The 17,553-nt window shown below is 31.3% G+C and overlaps 2 protein-coding genes across 4 annotated transcripts; one reads left to right on the forward strand and one right to left on the reverse strand.

The window, feature by feature from the left end:
* Window positions 1–16: 16 nt before the first annotated feature.
* Window positions 17–3,634, reverse strand: LOC125069168 (cell division cycle protein 27 homolog). Its single transcript, XM_047678565.1, has 4 exons — window positions 3,436–3,634; window positions 3,274–3,349; window positions 3,000–3,147; window positions 17–2,751 (listed from the first exon to the last, which is right to left on the reverse strand). The coding sequence occupies exons 1-4, from the start codon at window positions 3,457–3,459 to the stop codon at window positions 882–884; spliced, it is 2,118 nt and encodes a 705-aa protein (XP_047534521.1). The 5' UTR covers window positions 3,460–3,634; the 3' UTR covers window positions 17–881.
* Window positions 3,635–4,161: 527 nt separating this feature from the next.
* Window positions 4,162–17,454, forward strand: LOC125069212 (transmembrane protein 184B). Of its 3 annotated transcripts, XM_047678616.1 has the most exons (9): window positions 4,162–4,458; window positions 5,649–5,799; window positions 9,627–9,792; window positions 10,374–10,600; window positions 12,195–12,396; window positions 12,508–12,743; window positions 12,840–12,924; window positions 14,759–14,776; window positions 16,788–17,454. In XM_047678616.1, the coding sequence occupies exons 2-9, from the start codon at window positions 5,650–5,652 to the stop codon at window positions 16,937–16,939; spliced, it is 1,236 nt and encodes a 411-aa protein (XP_047534572.1). In that variant the 5' UTR covers window positions 4,162–4,458; window position 5,649; the 3' UTR covers window positions 16,940–17,454. The 3 variants fall into 3 exon arrangements, with proteins under 3 accessions (XP_047534572.1, XP_047534573.1, XP_047534574.1); XM_047678617.1 differs by lacking the exon at window positions 14,759–14,776 and having other exon boundaries at window positions 16,788–17,453; XM_047678618.1 differs by lacking the exons at window positions 14,759–14,776; window positions 16,788–17,454 and adding an exon at window positions 13,290–14,724.
* Window positions 17,455–17,553: the final 99 nt, after the last annotated feature.

Consider the following 17,553-nt stretch of genomic DNA (forward strand, 5'->3'; position numbering starts at 1 on the left):
ATGTATTTTTTATAAGTTCACATATAATCAGGGTGGTGTACGTCTTTAGAGCTAGCATTTGATTGGTGATTCAAAGACAAACAATAGTGTATTTTAGTATTATATAAACGCCACAAATAATTTCATATACATACTATGAACTAATATTTGTTAGACTGTACATATTGTTCCAGAATTTAACTGCATTGGGTACATATCGTATAATTAGACATAACAGTACAGAACATCCAATTACTTTTATTTTTACAAGTTTTTACTTTTATCAAATTACAAATATTTTTCATGCATATTATCGATTTCCATATGTATAAAGAATTCTATATTACAAAATTGATTACTAAAAATCTATGATAATGAAACACCGCCAGCGGTTCTCTTGTATAAGCTTTCACAAGCAGATAAAAAAAATACTTCCGTGATATTAGAAACGAAATCACTTACGGACGTTTCGTATCATAAAATTACGATGTCAAATAAATTGCAGTCAATGATATTAATTTGCATAGTACATTTATTTAGAATAAAAAACACCACATTGAGATCAAGGCCCTGTGTGTTTTAGGTCTTTCAAAAGCATGTTTGTTTAGTTATATTCTAGGGATTATTTTCTATACAAGATATTACATAATAAACTAGGATAACTTTAGGAATATCCACAACTTACTCTATATAAACAAGTCCACATACGCTCTTACTACTACAGCAACTAAATGCGTCACACACCAGTCGATCTCCATAAAGCTAGGTTTGGAAGATTTGGTGTCAATTCGGAGTTCGAAAGGTGAGCGCCTTATTTACAAGAGATATCAGTCATGTATGACTACAACACCCACCAATGTAGACGAATCAATAAAGTTCATTTTGCAGTAGTCAGATTATGTTTAAGATGGTCTTTCAGGGGCATCTTCTTGTTTTGATGGGTCAAAACCTTCTTTTATATGTCCACCTGTACCTTTCGGATCTAAATCTGTGGCCCAGCTGAAATGCATTAAAGCTAAATGAGAATTACCCAATTTATTATGAACTTTACCAAGTAAATAGTACACTAAGGATTCCCTCGGAGCAATATCCTTTAAATGGTGCAAATCAGCCAAAGCATCTTGAGGTCTTCCAGCACGCAACAAGACTGAGGCTCTATGAAAGCGGCATAAAGGATTCTCCGTATCTAATGAGACAGCTCTTTCGAGAGTTGCTATTGCACGATCCATTTTACCTAAAGCTGCCTGAGCTAAACCAAGTTGGCAACGTAAAACACCTGAGTGGGGATGAATAGCTAAAGCTCGACGTATATGAACTTCTGATGCTTTCCAACGTTCTTGACGTGCATAAACTGTCGCTATACCGAACCACGCGACGTAATTGCGCGGGTCAATACTAACTGCAGTTCGAAAACTAGAGAGGGCTTTATCAGTTTCTTCTGCCACAGCATACTCATGGCCTAACAGAGCATGGGCATAAGCAGCATCAGGGTCTATTTGGACAGCTCTTTTGAAAAATTTCAGAGCAGTTTCACGTTCTTTATGTAAGGAAAAGCAATTGCCTGCTGCTAACCAGGATATAGAGTCATTTCTATTAAGTTCTACCAATTCTTGTGCTAATGCTGATAACTGTGCTTCACGCTGGAGATGCCAGAGACATGTACTGTAAATGTCCATGCCTTCTGTACGATTCGGATATTGTTTTCTAATTTCTGAAAAGATTTTAGCTGCAGCCTCATATTGTGCTAGTTCGTAATGAGCTCGAGCTATCATAGTCTGTACCCATGGAGATGCTTGCTGTTTTGGTGGAATTTCTTGAAATAGTTTAATAGCATTTTTACAATCTAAAAATGACAGTGATTTATAAGCCTCTCCTAGTTCCTTTAGTAGGTGTAACAAAGCTACACCATTAGTGTTCTTTGGTGGTATTGTAGGTGTAACTTCTATACTTTTATTCCTTTCGTTAGTGTCAGAATTTGTTTTCATATTTTTGGCTGTACGCTGTTTATTTTTTCTCGAAGGGCTTTTAGGAGCTACAAATTTCCGACTAGGTGATTTATTATTTTCTTTAACTGAATAACTACTATTGTTATTACTGAACAACCGTGAAGATCTTCTCGGAGCAGGGCCAAGTGTACATCTAGGTCCTGGACTGAACACTGCATCTTTTAGTTGACCAACATGTGCTCTTAAAGAGTTAACTATTTTCGGTAAAGCTTTCTGTTCATTTGAATCTGTTAAGGTTGGTGTATATAATACTGGAGATTCTTCCATAGGCAGCATACCAAATGATGGTGAGAAAGGTATTGGTGCCATACCACTAAATACACTATGCATACGTTTAACAGGAGCTTGTATCTCTGGGGTGATGCTCGTCGACATAGACATGGGAGTTCGAGAAGCAACATTATTTGGTGTTACATTAGCATTCATATTAGTATTATTAGGAATGTTACTATTAACAAATGAAATATTCTCAGAATTGCTGACTAGATTCACTAATGTTGAAACACCAAATGTAAATTCAGTGTTATTTATTTGGAATACAATATGGGGGTCTACTTTCTCCCCCATGTTGCATAGAAGTGCAAAAGATTTCCACATAAATGGATTTAAAGACAATGCTTTCCGAAGTGCCTCAGAAGCTTTACTTCTCCTCTCTGTGATGTTATAAATTTTGGCCAGAAGTTGCAATGCATATGGTGCTTGTTCTCCAAATTCAGAGGCTACAATATCTAAATTTGTTCCTAATGCAATTTCAGCATCTTTGTAACTGCAAAAAGAAAATAATTTATTTTTTATTGGTAGGGTTTGATTTAATTTATTGAATAATATTATTACTGCTTTACTATCTTAAAACAATGAATGTCTAACAGTAATTACTATTCGTGTTGCTGAAATGGACTTAGTAAGTATATGTTTATCTTTCTTGTTAATTAATTTATTAAGAAACAGTGAACATTAGCTATTTCTATATAATAATTACATTTTATTAATCTTGAAAATTAGTTAATTACTTACGATTTAAGTTCGACTGAGCATTTTGCTAAAAGAAACCTTGCTTGTGGTAAAGTGAGTGATGTATTTTGTAATAAATGTTGAGTTTCATTAACACGTCCAGCTCTGTAGTAACAAGTGCCTAATAAAAATGCTGTCTCTTCGGAAGCCACTGAAATAATGTTACATATTTAATGATCATGACACCCAAATTAAAATTTCATGCAAACACAATTAATCAATAATAATTTGATCTGTTAAGAGGGTATGACATATTTGAATAACTTGTAATCCTTACCTTCAGCGTGTAATCTCTCTGCCAAGAATATAGCATTGTCATATTCATAATTGTTGAGACAATCCCAAACAATAACCTGTAGAAATTCAAATAATTTAATAAATAAAATTACCTACAATGCCAATACCTTGACAGGTATGAAAAATATTTTTAAAAACCTACCTGTATAGGTTCTTGGACAATCATTTTATTTTAATAGTGTACACTTTAAAGAAAGTAAATACTATAAAATATTTCACATATCTATCCACAATCACTGCACAGTCACAAAGTAAAATAAAAACGTTTCTTTTACGACGGACATTTTCATTTCAGTTTGTTGATTGTCTATGGGCGGATGATTGTTGTTACGAAAGCGATGGTTCGCTCAATAAGTATAAGAGCTGCATAAGTTACCATAAAAATCAAACATTTTAATGTTTTTTCCTTTTCGACTCTTTAACTTACTAGTTATTAACAGTACAGTAAGGAAAGCTAAAGCTTTTATAATTTAATTTAGTATGCTCAATTAATATGGTCAACATTTCAAAAAAGTTAACGATTTTTTGAAGTATCATAGACAGAATTTATCAGTGATCACTGATCAACTATTACATTATAAAAATCACTTATGATATTTTTGAGAAAACTGTGGTGTGGTGTGGTAAGTTCTACGTTATTTTTTTTTTAATTATGTTTTATTTTTTAAATAATTAATATATTAATTTATTTACAAATTCATAATTGCTACCTATAGTTTTGTTTGTAACTGAGTAAGTTGATTCTTTGGGATCATTAAATTATAATGTTAAAAATTTATTTCAATGTCTATGGTAAAACATATGTTACAGTGGCTCACTGGCAAAATATTTACATTATCTGTATAACATTTGTTTATGTATTATCTGTATTTTAAATTAGCAATAGCAAATAACGAAGAATCGTCACCATCGTATGAGTAGTGAAAATAAAATGAGAAAAATATGAAACAGATAGTTGCAAACGTTTAATTTTCGCACTGTTTGTTTATTTTAGTGATTGTTTACGTTTAATGTTTACAAAGTTATTGTGTGGCCTTCGATGTGAACAAAATCGATGAAATCGTGGATACAGTAATTCAGACAATATGTGCAGTGGCGATTACGATTGACATCTGTAGTGAAACAAAAGGAAAACGAACTTGAAAAGCTCCGAAAGCAAATTAAGGTAAACCTTAGGATATCGTCATGCAAATTCCCAGATGCTGTCTTTAGTCACGTAGCGAAGGCTTTTCATTTCGCCCTTCACTATTCTTTTGTATGTAACACAAACAAGTATCTTTCAATATATTATGTGACCTCCAAATTATAAGATCCGTTTCATGTTGTGTCCTAACGTATACTCAAAATATAACTAATTAGATAAATAAGTCGAATTGCAATGAATGACGCGTAAACACTTATTGTTCTACTTATCATGTAGGTGAAACTGTATGGTGCTTGCACATCTTAATGATGTGTAGTTATTAGTTCAATTATTGACTATCTCTTGCTACTTGCTATGAAATGTTCCTTAGGAGAGATATATAAGAATAAAAATAATTAATGCAAAGTATTTATTCAGCTGATACTAATGTACAAAACTATGTAATTAAACGTTGAATGTTATTAAAAACTGAAATATTATTCATTGCCATTTATTATATCTTGTTCTTTTAAAGTAAAAATTATTTTACCTCCATTTTGTTTTAATATTAATTTTAATTTTTTATAACATATTCATGTAGACTTATTTAAAAAAAAAATTATGCTTTTGTATAATAGTATTTCCTTTTGGTTACACAAATTAATCATGATTAAGTAGATATCATTTTAATGTTCTGTTGAACTAGACCTAAACTAAATTCTTATTTTAATTGTTTAATGTAAAACCTGGAAATGTCCCATCTTTGGGCTAAGGCCTCACTGTGAGGAGTATTTTTGGCAGATTTTCACACAATGTTTTCCTCCACCACTGAGTTTGAGATAAATTGTAAACAAATTAAGCATCTGTAAATTAAGTGGCCCTTGAACCCATAGTGTTTGGTTATGATTCAGTTCCATCTCTGCTCAAGCATGTACATTTGCATGTAATATATATATAAATGTAATAAATAGTAGCTGCTATTTTTCTTTTTTTTTCTTTGTTATGTCAAGCACCTTCAAAAATATTGCTATCTGAATTCTGCAGTCATTTAGCGTAGAAATAATGAAGACTGACAGAAAACTGATGATTTATAGAAGTCTTCTTCAAATTTTTCTTTTTCTCTTCGTTTCAAATGTTAGACAGTAGTATTATATCTGTATAAATGATGTAGTTCATAGGTTTTAAAGATTTGTTTTAATTTATTAATTTTTTTAATGTTTAATTTCCTACAGGATGAGTTCAACTGATACAATAAATGTAACAGCACAGCCTATCTCGAACAATACACACGAGATGTTGACTTCTGTGTTCCTGGAGACTCGCTCTGCGCAAGTCATCGCCGGCATATTTGTATGGGCGGCATTATTCTTAACTTGCCAACAGGTAAATTATATTTCCTGATTACCAATAATGTATGAAATAAATCATTCATAACAACTACAAAGTGCTTCCGTAATTAAATTATGAATTCATTCTTTTCTTTATAACTGAGGGTTATAGTTTATAGATACAGTGTTATATAACCAATACAGAGATATTAAAAAAACACAAATATTAACTTAAAATTAAAATGGATACATAAAAATAGAAGAGTTGAATTTTTGTTTTGGTAACCATAGTTTAATTTAATTTACATACAGTCTTAATGTAAATATGCCATTTTCAAACTGATAGCAAAACTGTTGTTAACTTGTAGTTAACAAAAGTTTTGTTACCAGCCAATTAAGGTAATATTGTGTTACTTTAATTAGCCACTAATGAAAGATGTCTATTAATTATACACTCTATTGTACACAAATAGATTATACAAACATTCAAAGAAATGTTGATGTGTATGAACATTTTATTCATACACATAATTGTTATTGGCAAACATTCATAATATTTAGTTAATGATAAAGTATGCTGTGTTTTGTAATCTATATATATATATATAAAAGCGACACCACTACTACACAATACCACTTACTTACCACATTAATCACGAAATCATTAAAATTTAGCAGATAGGATGTTCCTTATAAGTTGTAGACATTGGCTTGGTTTGTGTTTTATAAATTTCGCGCGGGTAAAACCGCAGGTTCAGCTAGCAAATAATAATAGTGTCGCGTTTTAGGAATTGGTAGTCAGATATTGAGTACAGAATTGGTTTTGCCGTGAAAGAGTAACAGACAGACATTTATAATATTAGTATAGAATTGTTACAATGTGTTCCATTCGATCCATTAGTGTTTATGCTTTACTCTACGTAATAGGGATGTCGTTTATTATATTACATTCTCAGGCGCAACTACGCATGTAAATATAGAATCCACGTCAATTTTATTGAAGCAAGCTTTTTTAATCAACGTTTTGAAAGGTATAATAAATCATAAATATATTTTAAAATAATATACAAATTAAATTTATATATCCTGTATAAAATCAACGGACACAAATTGGCCGCTTTATTATATCAGCTGTAAAATGTTATGCACTAAGTTTAGTTCAGCACAGACACTAATGAACACTTAAACAGGGGCCCAATTCTAGTAATATATAAATAACGGTTATGATACGTTCCTTATTCTATTCCGAATCAAATTCGATTATTCCTAACAGAGATGAAAAGAAGAGCAACGATAAGGTTTCGATTCGATTGCAATAAAATGTTCATTTGTTTGTAGAATTGGCATCCAGGTTATGCTATCGTCGCCACGTTTTACCGTAGTAATTAGTGAAAGTTGTTCTACCAAAGATGGTGATCTCACGATTTAGCAAGTTTTATATTTCTATTTTCCGACATCTTAAATAATGCAAGTGTATAAAATTTGTAAATAATTTATAATAAAATTCAATGTCGCTGTTAAATGCCAACGTTTAACGAATCGATGTATCGATTTTGTTAACGTGCGTTTTTGAAAGTATTTTTTATATCGTATACTATAATCAGTAATAATAAAGAACTATATAGCGGGCTAATTATTTTATGGTAATGTTTTTTTTAAATTCAGTTTTGACCTTTCCCACGGTGTTAGTTGTATAATTTTAAGCAAGGTCAGTTGAGATTTAGATGTATTCAATTTTATTCTTAATCAAGAACAGATTTTCGCATTGAAATTATAATGTTTTTAAGAAAATATGGCGTTATAGATCAAGCACATATCAAAGGGCCCGCTGAAAATAGAAAATATATTCCCAGTGTTATTGAATATGCTTCTGCGAACATTCGAGAGTCGAGACGAGACGCTGTTTTCATTTTGCTTGTGTCCACGATGTCCTTAATGTCAGTTGTCGCAAAACCACTTTAAAACTAGAAACATTTTGTCAAGGTCGTTTAAAGGCTTGAATTTATTACGCAAAATCTGTATCGATGTCGCTATATTCGGATGAATTCATTACGCAGTTTAAATATAGTTTAGTGTTTACTAATATATTAGGTTAAATATAAAAGTATTTTATTTATTTTACTTTTAAAAAGTCGAGTATACCCAAACAACATCATAAGCGTTCGCCGAAGTGGCTGCTAGCATCTGGTATTTATGTGGGTATAAAAATACGACTTGTATTATACAAATACTTATAGATCTATTCATAATAAATATAATTATCAGCGTGCTTTTTGTTCATTGTGTAATAATATGTTTGAAAAATTAAATTGGCTAAAATGTAGTTAATTAATGTGCAGTCGTACTGTAAATCGAATCAACAAAAAATATCAGACTAGATCAATAGTTGAAGTAATATAAAACTTACGTTCACCAACTATAGGTCACAGTCGGCCTTGACGGAAAAATAGCACAGAAAGTGCAGTTTTTCTTGAAACTTAAAATTGTTGTAAAAATATCGTTCACATCTATATGAGGACTATTATGTCGAACAATTGTTATCGACCATATATTCGCTAAAGAGCCTCAAACGTACATTAGTAATACGGGGTAGTTTTTTTGAACAATTAAGTAAATAATCTATTTACTAACGAACCTTTACGTTAAATTATTATTATCGACGTGCATTATTTGAGTATGGTTACAAAATTATCTTGTGTGCGTGAGATGATTAATACGGCCAAAAAAAAAAAATAGATTATATATTTTTTTTACAAATTAATTAATATCATGTGGAAGGGTGTGCTTTCGTGAGCCAATAGTAATGTACGTCGAACATTGTATTGTTATTCGTAGGAGATAATTTCCCATCGTATTCATATATTAATCATAATAGTACACATAAAAATATGTCGGAAATGGTATTTATTAGTATATTGATAGTACTTTCTGCAATAAAGGTTATTTGAATAATGAATTGATATTTGCGATAAGGTTGATAATTACATATACTAAAGTACGCTTATTTCACGTAGGAATACTCAAAGATTTCAACGTTATCGCCGAGCAACGTGCCTAGTTTTAACAGCTGATAATACGTTACCCTACTTTATGGCGTATATAACAATAATAACTATGTTAGTAAAAGAAAACTTTCTAGGTTTTGTTCATATTTATTATAGAGTACAACATAAGATAGTCACTTGTCACGTCAATATTTGGAACTTAGAATCGGATTATTAATTATATGTCAGTGTGGACCCCTAACCGAACGGGGCAAGGCATGCTAAATTTGGGAAATAAAATTAATAAGTTAATGAAATTGTAGAAGCTAAACATTTCCCCTATTTAATTCCCTAATAAATGTCAGCATCCTTGATGACATATTTGTCTTCTTAAAGAAATTGAATATTCTTTTGGAGATTCTACACCATCTTTCCACCAAGATGAAGGCGGTTTTCGTTGTAGCCGTGTCGTCCATGATTACGAAAACAGTGCTACAAAAACTCTAATAGATTAATATATCAAATCCTTGATTCAAACTTAACAATATTACACTGCATAGCTGCATAATGTAAAGTCTTGTCTATCATCAAAACTAAAAATTTAATTAGAGTACCCTTTCGAGAAAAGCCGAGATAGTATATCGTTTTAGAAAGATAGTATATTGTTTCAGTTTGAAAATCCAAAAAAAATGTATCATTTCTCAGTGTAGATTTATTGTGTCTATTTGTAGTTATTTAACAATTATTTTTAAACACAAAGTACACATTCAAAATGCGTTTACTAATTAAATATGTTAAATAGTTATCAGCGTTAATAATTGTAACAATGTTGAGTACATTGTAAGAATAAAGACTGCGTATATTACGTTTCAATAACAATGTTTGATATTCATTGCAGATTTATCAGCACTTGCGCTGGTACACGAACCCGTCAGAGCAGCGTTGGATTGTACGCATATTGTTTATCGTACCTATCTACGGCTGCTACAGTTGGATCTCGCTTCTCTTCTTTAATGGCAATTCATACTATGTTTACTTTTTCACGGTTAGAGATTGCTATGAAGGTAATTATTTATTTATACAAGAATTTATACTTTTGTAATCAAATTATATTACACGGTATAAAAATGTTTTGTGTTTGGCCTTAATGTCGAAATATTATACGATTATAACTGTAGCGTTTGTGTGGTCAATCAAAATATTTCCAAATTTGAAGCTTAATATTTATATTAACTTCCAAACATTTATAGTTATTATATTGTTTTCTAATTAGCCTGGATATCGAATATTCCTTTAAGTTTTCCCAATACATAAACTGATGCACATGCGTGAAATGGAGAGACAATTAAATAAGTAGATTTCGAGGTTGCCCCGCTGCGGTTTCTTGTACATACAATATTTCTATTAGAAGCCAGAATCTCAGTGTAAGTTACCGCCTGTTCCCGCCACAAACCACAAAATGAAATTCAAACATAAATTTCATCAATATTGATTAGCGTCGAATGTGTCACTGATTATTACACATATTTCAAAGTATTATACATATACATCTAACCATTCGTGGTTTCGTTCAACCATTCACTTATTTAAAATATTAAATACCATTCCGTAAATAATTAACTAGGGTATGTCGAATGTCTTCCAGCGTTCGTGATCTACAGTTTCCTGTCCCTGTGCTACGAGTACCTGGGCGGGGAGGGCAACATCATGTCGGAGCTGCGCGGGCGGCCCGTGCGCGCGTCGTGCGTCAACGGCACGTGCTGCCTGTCGGGCGCCACCTACACCATCGGCTTCCTCAGGTTCTGCAAGCAGGCCACGCTGCAGTTCTGTCTCATCAAGCCTGTCTGCGCTTTCATTATCATATTCTTGCAGGTATTTGAAACTCGCCTTTGCAGGGGTAGGGTTAGGAATAAGGGTCTACATAAAACCTATATATCAAGTATGACGGTCGGAAAAAATATCGACCAATAGAAACGTTGAACAGAGATAATTTACATCTTCTACTATCATCATTATATTTCTGCCAATTTACACAAAATCCTAATTAATTATACAATGTCATGACTCATTGCTTCAATTTGTGAAATTCGAATAAAAATCCGTTTAGTAATTTTTGAGCTTACCAATTTTATACAGGCGCGGAAGATGGACTCTGGGGATTTATAGTATGTAGTGATTTGTGAATTAACTGTAAGTTAACATTTATCGACCATATTTAGGCTTATTGAGAGTTGCTTATTTGGTTTTTCAATATTCGTTAATTATGTTGCCGTTGGTTTGTAAAGTTTACAATCATATTAGAAATGTCTACAGAAATGTATTCCATTCAGGCCATTCAACTCTTAGAATGTTTGTAAGAGGCACTATAAAATTCTAGCATTAAACTCAATCAAATAAATAACTAGTAAATTGTTAATAACGAATGTCATTAATTTTGTACGTCATTTTTAGTAATTTGCAATCTATGAAATATCCACTTGTATCTAATCTGCGATCATGTTCACGTGTTTACTGACCGTTTACTTAGCAGTATTTTCGAATGAGTAATCGATACACATAACCAAGTAATTTCTTCGACATGTGTATTGCGTAAAACAACCATTTAGCAACACAAACTGACCTCTTCCGCACGGTAAATTTTACATAATTTTATTACATAAATATACTTAAATATACAAAATTGCAACATGTAACCAGAGTTACTTCATTCATATTCATGAAGACTAATATAAAGCGAAAAATACTCGTATATTGCAAAAAACCGGTTTTATCTAGTTTAGAATTTTTAATGACAAAATGTTACAATTTATTTGTATCACCAGAGTGTTAATCTATCATTATCAATAATATCCTGTTATCTATGTCGTTAAAGATAAGAATGATTCACGGGATTAATTTGATTTTACATTTTATTTTATGAACTATTTAGATATTTTTATACTTGTTGATTATTATGATTTTGTACAGAGATAATTTTATTTCATTATGTATAAATGTTTTAAAATGAGTCACATCGCTAATATTGCGTGTATGTAATACGCCATTACGGATATATGTATGTCATGTTTATTTGTATAATTAAATGGTGACGATGATTTTTTATGACTGATTCATGTCACGAAGGAAATTAACCACGGAGATAAGCCAAGTGTGCTGACAATATTATAGTGCACAAGTGTGTTTGTGCATTCTCTATTCCCACACCTTATAATTTTATGGGACAAGACAGATCAGACAAAATCTGGCGTATTTAGCGTAGGCTGGAGGAAACACAGCCAAGTTTTAAACTTTGGTCAATTTTTTTGAAGAAACTTATAAGATTAAATAATTATTTTATACTTAAAATAATAGAAACACGACTGCCCTGAATTTATAAACAGTGTCAATGGGGGTGATGTAAGGATTCTTACGTTAACTCTTTCTAAGGCTTAAAAAAATGATTTATTCAAATAAAATATGTTCTTAGGCGGCCGGACATTACCACGACGGTGACTGGAGCCCGGACGGCGGCTACCTCTACATAACAATAGTCTACAATTTCTCCGTGAGTTTGGCGTTGTACGGTCTCTTCTTGTTCCTGGGAGCGACTCGCGAAATGCTAAAACCATTCGACCCAGTGCTCAAGTTCTTCACTGTGAAATCGGTCATTTTCTTATCATTCTGGCAAGGTGAGAATCGCTGCGATATCGAAAAAATATATTTAATTAATATATTTTCTAATTACTTTGTGTCCATTCGCTGCGAACAAAAATGATTGTAAAACATATATCAACTTCCAGGTGTAGCTCTGGCCATCCTCGAGAAGGCAGACGTCATATCGCCCATCATAGACTCCAACGGCGTGCCCACTACGGCCGGTACGGTGTCCGCCGGCTACCAGAACTTCCTGATCTGCATCGAGATGCTGGCGGCGGCCGTGGCGCTGCGCTACGCGTTCCCGGCCGCCGTGTACGCGCACGCGCACCGCGACCCGCACCGCTCCGTCACCATGCAGTCCATCTCCAGCAGCCTCAAGGTCAGCGTCCTCCTGCTTCACCGGGCTGTCCGTTCCCCCTTCAGTACACGAGATTTTGTGTAAAAATGTATACAAATCATATTAATTTCATTCCAGGAGACAATGAACCCTAAAGACATAATGACGGACGCGTTCCACAACTTCCATCCACAGTACCAGCAGTACACGCAGTACAGCTCTGGTGAGTGAATGTTTTAGTGTTTGTTGCATGGTTATCTGCTGCCTGATCATTTTTGTTTGCCAGTCATTCGACGTAACTAGTTCTTAAATGAATGAATGAATTAAGTAAATCATTGTTCAAGTATTATTTATAGATCTAGTGTAATTGAAGACAATTTTGATGTTATTATATTCAAAATTTAGTATTTATTTATTTTTATTCAATTTGACATGACGGGGATGTTAATTATTTTTAAAATATCAATGTTATGCAATTATTAGTAACAGTGTTGTAGTTAAACATAGGATTTTTATTTCGGTACGTGAACTAAGTACTCCCGGTAAAAGAGGAAGGTATTGTTATTTTTTGGTTTTATTTTCTTTCAGATGTCACTTCCCACCTGCCTTATGAGAAACTATAAGCTCTGCCATAGCTGTGCTCTGCATGAAGTGCATTGCTGTCTGTCTGTCCATTTTATACATATTTAATATATAACAATCATTACTTGATAATGTAACATGCCAATTAAACAACCACAGCAGCAAAATATATTAAAAAAAAGATATAAATTGGTTATAGAAATAATAATTGGCAAGTTACATTTTCTTCTGCCGAGCATGGAAACGCCATTTACTCTTCATAGTCTAATCTTAACATTGGGAACAAAAAAAAAACGATGCATTTATAATTGAGAATTATATTTTTATAACCATATAAATTCCTAAAATTTAAAATGCCTTAAATATTTAATGATTTTGTGGTTTTTAAATAATAAAACCATTTATTAGTTTGAGCTATGATTAATGCATTGTAATGTCGGCAATAATTATACAAAGAAAAAACATGAAAACGTAAAATGGGATTTGACGAATAACGTCGAAACTTGTTTTCAACTTGAAAGATTTTAGATTTCGGTGCTCGGTTTTAAGACCGTTAATAAAGTGTAAGTTAATTTTTAGTGTATCTTTACTTTTTATAACAATTGTCGAGGTATTTGGCTAGTCCGATTTTATTCGCGTAAACTGGTTTCACACATCATTGAATTATAGTGAGTAAAAAAAAAATACAAAACAAAAAAAAGACCTACTTTTACTACGTGTGACACTGGTTTTAAATGATTAGTTACAGCTTAATAAATAAATAAATGAAATATAAAATAATAAAAACAAAAAAAATATTTTTATGTTGTTATTCATTATAATAATAATAATTAGTTATTTAAGTTCGGACTAATCATTGCCATTTTATTACAGTCGTACCTTTTTAATTTGTACTTAAAGCCTAAATTATATGTTAGTTTTGGGTAGAGTGTAAATGTTAATTTTTCTGTGATTTTTTATCTTTCTTTGTATATTTTTTTTGTTACTCTTCTTATTAGATAGAGGATTTAATCCAATAGAAAAAGCTAGGCTTGCTTCAGTCGTCAAAACTAACGAATTTGAGTACAGGTTTAGTTTTTTACCATCTTTTAGTAGTTTTTTTTTTTAAGAAAGGTAAGTCGAAAAAAGCAGTTTTCCTGACCAAAGAACCAACTTCTAGCAGGATGGAAATAAAGCACAGGCAAAAATGTTGAATAAATATACAGCTTTGTATTTACGCAATATGTAAATGTTCTGTTTTTTCTTATTTAAAGTTTAATATAAAGAGTTACATGTAAGTTTAATATTGTGTGAAGATTCAAGATAACTCTAAAAATGTGTTAATGATATTGTCTTTTATGATAGAGATTAAGTTTTAAATCGTAACCATATCAGCTGTGGACAGTTTAAATAAATAACTTTGTACTTGGCATCAACTACACTAATAAACAATTCTATCTATTGTTGTAGTATTTATTTTATATATTTAATTTTAGGAAATGGCACTGAACAAGGTGAGTTTAAACGTTTTTTTTTAATGCTTTTTATATTTTAGTTGTCAGCATGTTGCTATGTGTGTTTTCATAAATTTTGCACAGACTTGTTATAATATTGGTATTGTTAAAAATGTTACAAATACTTCATTATTTATTTACCATTGAAAATGTAATTGTTACAACATAAGTCTTCAAAATAACCGAATAAATAAAATATTTTCATTTAGGCTTTTGCTTGGTTGTATAACAGAATAACTTAATATTTTTCTAAAATATAACAATGACTGAGTTTTTGATTTTATAATGGTCATTCCATTATCATGTTATGGCTGTAGATGCTGCATTGGTTACCTTGCCCCTATTTAAAATCTCTATACAGTAGCATTTTTAAATTTTTTTGGTAATATAATATTAATCTTGGTTTGGATGTAAATAAAATAATCAATCTTTAGTACTGACTGGAAACAAGGTAAATTATTCTATACCAACATTTTTACCAGAAACAAAAGAACAGCAAAATATACTCTTGAGTATGCGGTCAACGCTCTTTACTGATTGCCTAGTCAAATCTACAATACTTACAAAAATTTTAGTACTGATGTAACGCGGAGAGTTCTTGTTTAGTAAATAATATAATAAAAAGGGTTCGCTCATTCGGTTTGCGGGCATTTGAAATATGATTGCAAACATTTTTATTTCAGTTGCCGATAGTTTAATTCAAAAGTATTACACAATTAGCAACTGCACATTAAAAGTTTGATCTTGACTCATAATTTACATTACACTATATACAGTTTAGAAGTTAACCAAGCACTCATTAAAATATATTTTAAACTCATCGCATTAAACACGAGTCAATGACATTTGGATTTCATTTACACATTGTACACTACATTTCATTTGGAAACGGATTTTTGGGAAACGCAAGATTAACGGTTTATTTCTATTTAAAAAAAGCTAATGAAATTAACTAGGCATAAGCGAGATTACTCAAAACCCTTTCAAAGTAAAATGTACATTAGGATTAGTATTCAACATATAGCGACTTATGCATATAAATAATAGGATTGTTAAGCCTTATATTGTGAAGTTAGTTGATACAGATTTTACGCAAAATTTTCGTAATTTCGACGAGCAACAATTACCACACAATGTCTTTAAAAATTTAAATCACGTACAATAGGCTATTTGACTGATTTTTAAAATCAAATTTATATTATTTAGTAGAGGTTAAGGAACCTAGTAAAAGTTGGTTTTATTTTTAATTCTAGTTCATATTTGCTGAAAAATACGCTGCAATGTGGTTGGTGACGTCACTTGCCTGTTTTTAATCTGTGGCTTAAATAACTTACAGTAGGTAAACGAGGTTAACAAGCAAGAGAGCGTTTTGTGTCACGTGACAAACTATTAAAAAAATGCATTTTAATTTATGGATTTTTGAATAAAGTAATTATTATTTTGAACTTTCGTTAATAAATAACCATTTTTAAACTCATAATATACACTGATTACAATAATTGACACTTTATTTTTCGCATTGTCAAATAGCCTATTCAAATCAAATGTATTTTATTAATGAAATATATTTGTATAATTATAAATTTTCTGTTTCAACATTATATTATCATAAATATATTATGAATACGTTAATACACTTAATTTTTTAACTACCATCCTAACGAAAATCTATAATCGACCTTTGTATACAGAACCAAATTTAGTCGAAAACAATTTTCACGAATCAGGTTTTCGGCTTTATATTAAATAAAGAATCTTACAATAAAATATCATTTATTGTAAGATTCATTCGTTGATTTTTCTTTAATATTTTTTAAAATCCGTCACAAATATCATAAACGATAGAGAAATTTTTAGTATGTTATTGTAAAAGTATTATAATAGTTATGAACCATTTTTCACCAAAAAACATAAATGTATGCAATAAATCCGGTTGCCGGTTGTTATTTAAACTTTCAATCATTGGTTTTTTTATTTATCTATAAAATATCTGATAACTTTAAACATTTAGTGATGCGTGGCGCTGGGATTGGCAATCGCGGTTCAGAGGAAGGAGCAGCTTTGGCGCCGCGACCGCCGCCGCAACGCGTGGCAACCATCAGTCATGCCACCAACTATCACGAAAAAACAACTCTACTCAGCTCTGATGACGAATTCCAGTGAAATAACAAAAGAATTAACATTTGACGTCAGAATCATTTTGGCGTATTTACAGATCCAAATGCCCACTGTTTAACAAAATGAAAAATAAATAGTGATGTGTAACTGGGTCCTTTTCGATTTCGACTTACCTAAAATAATCTTTACATCATTGTTTTTTTTTTATGAATTATACAACGCTTTTCTTATTTTGACCAGTGTTTGGTCATTTTCTCTGAACGTTCCTATTATAATTCGAAATTAGGAAAAATTCCGTAAACCGACTTTAAAATTATGATAAAATCAGATCTTCCAAAATTTGTGAACGACGATGTCGGCGTGATTAAAACGCGACTTAAACGTAAATACCAGTGTGAATATAAATATTCGATTATCTTTTTAAACGACGACTATGGCGCGCTACTGTTCTATTGTATAGTAAATTTTAAGGAAGCTCGTAGTTTAATCACACTTAACAACGGTGTACAGATAATCTAATTAAAAAAAAATGAAAATATATATTATTTCACTTTTATATCTTGCACTGGGTCATTAAAATAGTTTTATAATATAGTTTGATAGCGTATTTACAATGAAAAAAGTGTATCTAAATATAAAATAGAATAAATTAAAAAAAA

This window comes from Vanessa atalanta, chromosome 15 (genome assembly GCF_905147765.1).
Source record: "Vanessa atalanta chromosome 15, ilVanAtal1.2, whole genome shotgun sequence".
Taxonomy (NCBI): Eukaryota; Metazoa; Arthropoda; class Insecta; order Lepidoptera; family Nymphalidae; genus Vanessa; species Vanessa atalanta.

Coding starts and splice junctions, on each gene's coding strand:
- LOC125069168 (XM_047678565.1), bottom strand. CDS start 3,459: ATGATTGTCCAAGAACCTATACAG. Junction 3,350..3,435: donor TTGTCCAAGAACCTATACAG/GTAGGTTTTTAA, acceptor GAATTTCTACAG/GTTATTGTTTGGGATTGTCT. Junction 3,148..3,273: donor AGAGAGATTACACGCTGAAG/GTAAGGATTACA, acceptor ACATTATTTCAG/TGGCTTCCGAAGAGACAGCA.
- LOC125069212 (XM_047678616.1), top strand. CDS start 5,650: ATGAGTTCAACTGATACAATAAATGTAACAGCACAGCCTATCTCGAAC. Junction 5,800..9,626: donor TATTCTTAACTTGCCAACAG/GTAAATTATATT, acceptor TATTCATTGCAG/ATTTATCAGCACTTGCGCTG. Junction 10,601..12,194: donor TCATTATCATATTCTTGCAG/GTATTTGAAACT, acceptor ATATGTTCTTAG/GCGGCCGGACATTACCACGA.